Source organism: Atta colombica, unplaced genomic scaffold, assembly GCF_001594045.1.
Source record: "Atta colombica isolate Treedump-2 unplaced genomic scaffold, Acol1.0 scaffold198, whole genome shotgun sequence".
NCBI lineage: Eukaryota > Metazoa > Arthropoda > Insecta > Hymenoptera > Formicidae > Atta > Atta colombica.
Window position 1 is genome coordinate 4,992,035 of NW_017259291.1, and position 8,902 is coordinate 5,000,936.

The 8,902-nt window shown below is 33.4% G+C and overlaps 1 protein-coding gene across 1 annotated transcript in view; it reads left to right on the top strand.

Moving 5' to 3' along the window:
- Window positions 1-7,513, top strand: part of LOC108686975 (protein Wnt-7b) — a 48,767-nt gene extending 41,254 nt beyond the window's left edge. The window contains exons 3-8 of the mRNA XM_018192510.1: window positions 2,605-2,719; window positions 2,799-2,870; window positions 3,003-3,090; window positions 6,359-6,538; window positions 6,712-7,054; window positions 7,283-7,513. Of these exons, the coding sequence (XP_018047999.1) occupies window positions 2,605-2,719; window positions 2,799-2,870; window positions 3,003-3,090; window positions 6,359-6,538; window positions 6,712-7,054; window positions 7,283-7,434 (950 nt within the window). The 3' untranslated portion in view covers window positions 7,435-7,513. The remainder of the gene's footprint in view (window positions 1-2,604; window positions 2,720-2,798; window positions 2,871-3,002; window positions 3,091-6,358; window positions 6,539-6,711; window positions 7,055-7,282) is intronic.
- The last annotated feature ends 1,389 nt before the right edge of the window (window positions 7,514-8,902 follow it).

The following is an 8,902-nucleotide window of genomic DNA, read 5'->3' on the forward strand; positions in this document are numbered from 1 at the left end:
TCGATTATAAATTTATAACAGGATATAAAATGAATCGTTGGCTAAAAACGATATATATGCAAGCTAATTTAGCCGATACATGTAATGTTTATATCCTTACATTAATAATATCTTTAATCAATAAGTGACTATCGCTAAATAATGAATAATACGATAAAATGAAGGGTTGCGATGAGTACGTACTTATTATTAAATTTGAGTACGCATCACACGATCACCGTAAATAATCGCCCACGTTCGGTGACGCGGTGACTTATAAATTTCATATAGCTATTACGCGAGTCACTTAAAATGCAATGATATAAATTAAAAGATCGCCAGTATAACGATCAATCACGGACCATTCCTCTTTTGCGACTTTGCGCTGTTCTCCTCTTTTTTTTATTTTTTGTCAAACGACCACCACTTTGCGATACCGCCCTTTACTTTCACTTTAATTTACGAAATATATAGTACGAAACAATCAAATCCAATCGAAATTTGAAATGTAAATATCGGGATTATAAATAATGTACTCTCTAAATCTAAATCAATGGATAGTCACTAATTACCAAGTGGCACACTTTACATTGATAATCAGTGAAGTTCTAAAAAAAAGAACTAAAAAAGAAAGAATATTTGAGGATTATATAACTAAATTACTGATTTGCACGTTAATTTCAATCTTCCAATATCATATTCATTGATTTTAAGCACTAAAACAAGAGTTAGATCACATCATAAAAATTAGATTAAGGATCTCACATTTCATTCACTGATTACCAGTGGCATACTTGGCATTGATATAATGATTATCCATTGATTCAGATTTAGAGAGTATTCTTCAGTTTTTTTATACGCGAATCAATATCAATACGGTCATTTGAACGAGGACTGATTTTAACAAGAACATTATTTTACGTCGCAAAAAGATAATCCATTCTCATTTTATTTGCCGCTCCGCAATATTTTCAGACGTTAATAAGTGCACAGGTAATGTGACACACAAATACACGGTTATACAGAAGACTATGTACATTGCACATATACATCGCAAATAGATTGAGGCCTACTCTCGTCTCTCGCATTGCCCGTTCGGCACGAACAACGACTCTTCGGTATCACATGAGCCGGACCCTAATATGGAAGCCGTGCTCATTTGGTGCGTTCACGTTTTACAGCTGAAATGAATTTATGGAAAGGACACCTCTCTTCCTCCGTCGGAGCGGGAGAGAAAGAGCGAGAGAAAAGTCTCAGCGACAACGCGGCAACGCCAACGAAACGATAAATTTACCCCTTACCGGCTTCTCTGACGCTAAATAGATGCCTGCGCTGCCGTCCTTTGACATAAACGCTCAGCATAAATTCATCAACCTTTTGACCGATGGTATCCGTTGGTGTCTCCGCGCACAATCAGCTTCCTTCACGACGCGTCCTAGAGCGCCGGCTCGGGAAGAATACAATGCTTGGATAGCGCTTTCGCAAACGGGTATACAATCTCTCACAAATTGTTCGAATATCTATTTATTTTCTCGATGTTTTATTATAATATATATAATATTTTATTATATTTTATTATAATAAAATATTTTACAATTTTTTTTATAATAAAAAGATCAACTTTAAAAGTAATAAAATATTTTTAAAAATCGGTTAGATGAAAACTTCATCTCTGTGGAGATACACTCCACTCTGTTATATCAGAAATAATAGAATGTCTAGAAATAATAGAAACTGAATGGCGTAAAGAGCAGAACATGGTATTGTGACCACAATTTTATGAGAGAGACGTAAACGCGCCTGTTGTTTCACAGTATTTATTGTATATTGTAACGCAATAATTTCTCCTAATAGCATAAATCAGTGGAAGCAGTACTGCTTGTAAATTGGTTCTTAAAGGTTCACGAAGTAGACATCTTCATAGCCAACATTGAATTTCAACATTTAGCTAATGTACAATACCTCTTCTTTAACCGAATTTACATGATTATTGCACGCCCTAGCAAACACTGACGAGCAAATTACAGCTGGACGAATTTGACGACGATAGAGTGAAACGCCAACCGGCTCCGACAGATTCAAGACAGAGCGGCGCGTAGGTGTCGACTGTGATAATGGAATGAAAAATGAACATCGCGAGAAAACGGACGTACGGTAATTCATTCGACACGGTAAACGAGCTGAGAGCATAGCGTAATTAATTGCGTTCGCGCTTTACGCGCATAGTGCGAGCGTTCTAGTTGTAGTAAATTCGCGTGATGAAAATACTTGACAAGGTAACGTCCATTTGAATATGCCTGCTATCGTGAATCTCGAGTTTCGGAACACAGTCGACGTGCAAATTTGAAATGATTGCCACGATAGGCATAGATGTTAAATTATTATATATAGATTATATAATAACTATATGTATAAAATTTTAATAAAAGATATCATAACATTAATAATTATTATATAAGTTTTGAAACTATATAATATGTATTAAAACTAAATTAGAAATATCGATTTGAATGTTTAAGCAAATTTCTCAAATTTGCTTCGTCAACTTCCCTTGTACAAAAATCAAATCGACCCTCTAATCTGTATGAGATAAGAGCAGAAAATTTGACATTTTTTTACTCGCAGGTAGTAAAGAGGCGGCTTTTACATACGCGATAAGCTCGGCCGGCGTCACATATGCAGTGACAGCAGCTTGCAGCCGTGGCAACATCACAGCTTGCGGTTGTGAACCGGCTGTAAGGTAGGCTATAAATTCCGTGACGTTTTGCGCACAGCACGCAACGTGTTAATTATTACTGATTAATATCGTATTTTTATAGGACGAGGAAGGAATTACCGCCGAACGGTTGGGAATGGGGCGGTTGCAGCGCCGACGTCACGTACGGGATGAGGTAATTAAACTGATAGTTAATTAATTTGCACTATCAGTTCTTGTCGCTTCTTACGCCAGCTTGCTCGCGAACGGCGCGAATACGGCGAACGCTAAAACACGCATAAATTTTAATATTATAATTTAATGTTAGGTTCGCGCGTAGGTTTCTGGATGCGAGAGAGATCGAAGGCGATGCTCGGAGCCTGATGAACCTTCATAATAATAAAGCCGGAAGAAAGGTAAGCGTAGTAATTAATGATAGCGTTCTTTTTTGCATTTTTATCTTTATAATATTATTAAAAAAAAAAAGCTGATAGGTTTCTCATGAGAGGAGATCAGACACGGGCGTCACAAGTTATAAACTATGCGTCAGCAGAAAGTAATACTATGTAATGAGCACCATAATTGCCGTGAAGCAATATTAATTACCGTAACTCACAAGAGAAATCGTTTAACGCGAAGATTAAGCTCGCTGATATTTGACGACAGCACAGCTCTTCGCCATTTCTCAATCCCATCGCGTAATTATATATTCTAAGATTATATAACATCATATTATACAAATGATATACAATGTAATTGAAGTAGACAGATATACTTCCCATGAAACTTAATTTGCTTCTACGCCTAAATGTTTACGCTTGCAAACTGATTACCCGCTATTCGAAGCCCACGATTTCCTTATAAAGAATACAATCAAAGTCTTGCCGCAGAATACAAACTATTAGTAACATTAATATTATAATTTCCCACTTAATAATGTAATATAGTATATATTCTACATAATATTCATTGAATTTGCGCATTTCTGCGCGGATCTCCCATTGATCCATTTATTGCTTATTATTTTTGTTATTAAATTGATGAGTTGAATCCGTTTATCATTATTAATTGTATATTATAAAATTGATATAATGTTATCAGTTTTATTCTGTGAATTTTGTATTTTTAACGCGTCGTAATTAAACAAATTCTTAACATTTCCTTTCACAATATTCTAATCCACCAATTCTATTGTAACGATATATGCGCAGAATATTTTATCTCACTCATATTCTACGTATGATTATGCTGTCATGTAGAAAATTAGTGAAGGAACAATAATTCAAGAATAATTAATATTATAAGGAAAATAAGTAATCAATTTGTCAAGAAGAGAAATGTTCGATTATACAGTAATATGCAGGAATGTATTTTAGCGTGTTAATATTTTATGAAAAATCATTATACAAATTGAGCCTCACATGTTAACTTGTAACTATGGGCAACAGATTAGATCGGATAACAGAGTGATAATATCCATAATGAGGCGCGTTCATCGTGCACCAAGCGTATGCAAATCAGACATTACCAATTTTGATTTATCGCCCAATAACCTATGCGGGAAGCCAATTATACCGAGGAAGACAATGTCGTTGATCTGCGATTCGCGTACATATAACTATTTGCTTAACGTATCTAGATATCTTAATGTTCTGTCTATGGTAATTTCCAATTTTTATTTTGAGAGAAAAATAGGAGGTGGATTAAAGGGGAGAAAAAAAGAGAGAGAGAAAGGGAATACAAGACATTATTAATGCATATATACAGGATTAAAATCCGATCATTTTTTCGATCTAATAATCTACAACTCTTTTTTTATCGTCATCATTCTCACGCGGCAAGGTTGATGATCGAAAACGAGCGTTTGTAAGAAACAATTGCATTATGCCCGAAGGTGAAGCGGTGAGGGCGGCGCGCCTTAATTGGGGAAAGTTCGTCTCGAACTTTCGTCTACCTCGATTGGTCCTTATTACAAGCGGGCAATAAAACCTCTCTCTTGGTCTGTGTACACGCACGTATGTGCACGTACGTGTACTCCCAGAGGTAATGATTTATTCTTAACGTTGATCGCCCCGGCGCGCCACATATTTTATGCCTTGAAGATTTTTTTAAACCTTCCTCCGTATGTGGCACCGACGCGGTGCGCCGGAATAATTCGAAATGTTAAACCAGTTTCATACGCGTTCGCGTCGTGTTCCACGATCAGCGCACAATGAAGGGTCCCCATTGGGAATCGAGCGTGCGTAGGATTTTGCAGATGAACATTCGATACGATTACAACCGTTTAAGATCACCCTTGAGTTAATCGAAATGCATCTCCCGCGCCAGTGGCGTGGCGATGCGAAATTCGCGCTATATATTGTTCCGAAGAACATCGTAATCGTTCATAAACGCGAGAGAACGCGAGAATTAGCGACCTGTGACAATTCAAGTCGTGTATTATACCTGGAGGTCGACTGTGTAATGAAACGAGATGAAAATTTCAAAAGTGAGCAAAATTCACTGGTGAAAAATTGGCATTCACTAGAAGTCCATATATGTAAAAAGTGACTACATTATATGTGTGCGTGAATGGTTTTCCGTTTAAAAATAACACACTACTGTATAAAAAATGAATTCATACATTTAAACGTGTAATCTAAGTGTCATTTTTACACAGAAACTTAATAATATACACATATTTTGCAGCTATTTTTTACACACTTGAAGATTTGCATTAATGAAATTATGAATATTTTGCTGAATTTGCTCATTTTTGTAATTTTCATCTCGTTACAAAATATATAATCGATTCTCAGCTCTATGAAGAATGTAATCAAATTCGCTTATTCTTTTCGAATTAAAATTAAAAATTTAGGATAATTCACAATACTTCTCTACTAACTTTATCTCAAGTAAAATATTTAAATTGTACGCAAAATAATAATAATTGTATAATAACATTTCTATTTTACATAAGCACGGTTAAATGAAAAATATATAAATCAGTGAAATAATGAATAGAATAGTCACAGATTTTTTTGAACATGATGAAAAATATTTTAAAAAATTGCACGCAAGATGATTAAAATAATTGAATTACGTATAATATTATGACAGTTCGAAACTCTACGCCTTTGATTTCTTCGTAATGGACCCGTGTATATCGTTTGAAAATGATTCAAGCATCAGGCGACGCATTCATTCTCATCGAGCGCATTGTAAGTTTTTGTTTTCATTCTCGTTCTCCGACCAAAAAGACTCTGAAAAGATGATCGTATGTGTAGATTTGAAATTTGCATAGGATACGCGTGTATAATGTAAGGAACAAATCGATGTACACTTTATTAAGCGCACGATAGAAGTGATAATCTGTTTCGATGCGATATATAAATGCGTTTTAAGACTCTACACACAAAGTCTCTATGATATATTTGAACTTGTAAAATCAATTCAAAGAGTAGCAAAAATTTTTTATTGCTACTAATTTTTTATTGTTACTAATAAATCAATACTGTATATATAGATAATTTAAATAAGACCTATTTTTCAAATATTGTATATTTCATTTAAAAGTTGAAGTAGTTGAATAAAAAGAATTAATCAGTTAAAAGAATTAATCATCGGATGTCATCATTGAAGAAAATATGTGAAATCGCATAATTACAGAAATTATATTTATTTGTAACATTTTTTTCTTTTCAGATAGTGAAGGCTCTTCTACAAACGGAATGCAAATGTCACGGTGTATCTGGATCTTGCACTGTAAGAACATGTTGGCGAACGTTACCCAGTTTTCGTCAGATTGGCGATGCGCTTATGAAAAAATACAGGAGAGCTAAACCTGTCATGGCCATTACACCGCCTCCCCCACCCACAGTTCAGGTAGCTTGTTCTAGTGAATATCTATTACGAATAAATCAACGCTCAATTTAAAACACGAGATTAATTCAATATACATATAAATCAAATTCAATAATGATTTGATTTAATGGTGTTCTTATTGCTATTTCTGAAATTTAATGCAAATTATTTGATGTAGCTCATATAATTTACAGACCCTGGACGCAATGTCGCATTCAATGTTACCAGAAATGGTGCCCATATTGGGAAACGATGCCAAAACACAAGGCAAGCCGAACGATTTCGCCAAATCGCGGCACAATCGACAGCCACTGTTGAAGAAAATCAACAAGTCCAAGAAGTACTTAGTACTTTCAACACAGAAACGGTCGAAAGACAAAGATGGTAGCCCGACTATAAGCTCCATTATAAATCCGAAAAGAATTCCAAAAAGAAGTGAGCTAGTTTATCTTCAACCCTCCCCCAATTATTGTGAGCCGGACTTGGCGCAAGGTAGCCTCGGTACACAGGGTAGATATTGCAACCGTACTAGCACAGGTAAGAGAAAGAAGTCCTGACACAAAGTTTCATAATTCCATGGATAATACGCTATCTTATTAAACATTTAATTTTCATAATTTTCATTTCCAAAAAAAATCAGCTTGCTGGTTTTAGACAGATTTCTATTTCAAATATTTAATTTAATTATCGAGATATTCTATTTAATTCTTCAATAAGAATTTTTTCTCGCTTACGAAAACAGTAAAAATCTTTTTCTGTTTTTAGAAACCGATGGATGCGATTTAATGTGTTGCGGTCGCGGCTACAATACACATCAATTCACGAGAACGTGGCAATGCAGATGCAAGTTTCACTGGTGTTGCCGCGTACACTGCGAGACTTGCATGGAACGCACCGAGGAATATACATGCAAATAATATTATTATCAGCGTACAATGTGTATATATAGATTTGCGAAATAGCACATGTAATTATATAAATGTTAGACTTTATCTTCAAGAGTAAAAAGAACGAATTGACGCATAAGAAATGTTAATATTATACGTGATTGCAAAAACGAAACTATATCTATGAGAATATCATAATTTCAAAACTATATACATATATGAAGATTTCAGAATTATATCAAGAACAATGTTCTTGATGATGTTAAAGTTGATAGGAAATATCTTGTAACTTTTTTAAGCCTTTATGAAATTCCGAATTATATGTAGAAGTTTATAGTAGTTAAACATTGGATATTAAAACAATCAAACCTAAAGATGGATCATTAAGTAATCATCGTTCTATATACTAACTTTAGATGCTGAGAGAGAATTGCGCAAGTTTCATCCCGCTTTTATTTTCTATTCTGTATTTAGGGATGGGATTAAGTTCAATATGTATTTATGAAATTTAGTCAATGTCTAAATATCGTTTCATCGATATCAGGTAATATAAGGTAATTAAAAAATAAGTAATATCGAGTTTTACAAGAATTATGGATGCATTTCAAATAAGAAACGTCCAATTCAAATCAAGTACCTATCAATTCATATCGATATTATTTAGAATAGATTTATGCAACACTCGCGAGCTAAATGTTTCCATTTTTTTATTATCTTGTTGAATAAGATAGAAAGAAAACAAAAAACGATAAATATCAGAATTAATCAGTCTCTTTTCTTTTTTTTATTTTCTCTCTATCTTGCTCAATGATAAAAAGATAGAAGCATTTGGTTCTCAAGCAGTTTCCGAGTCTAAAGTAGTAAAGTTTCCTAGGTGAGATCTAGATAATATCGATATCATTTAGAATGTATTCAAATTTTCAAAAATATACACTGATATTGTTCTAAATATATAATATCAGCATTCCTACTCGATATCTACATATGCACTTTTCTCTAATAATATAAATTATTTATCATTAGAATTCTTGCTACAATGCGTAGTCGTATAATGCGGAAATTACCATATAATAAATAAAATTCTGTAGCATCTACGTGTTTTATTATTTCGATTTCTTATAGCATTTATTTCTCACTATCTGTATTGTCGATATTCTTTGCTTTTAAATGACAAATTCTTTCTATTTTTTTATATATAGAATTATAAATATTTTAAAATCTAAAAATAAAATAAAGAAACTTTGGTAATATTGACGCAATGCAAATTGAATTACTTTATTCTTGATCGAAACCATTTTTTAAATTTAATTGGTTAGAATTATTTTTTTAATTTATTAAAAATTATAAAATATTAAAAATAAAATCATCAATAGTCATTTTATTTATTTCCAAGCATTGGATGAAATATGTTACTCCATCTCAAAATTTTTTGGAATGAAATTCTCTAAATAAAGAAAATTGAGCCAATCATGAAACATAGTGATTCAATTTTCAATTT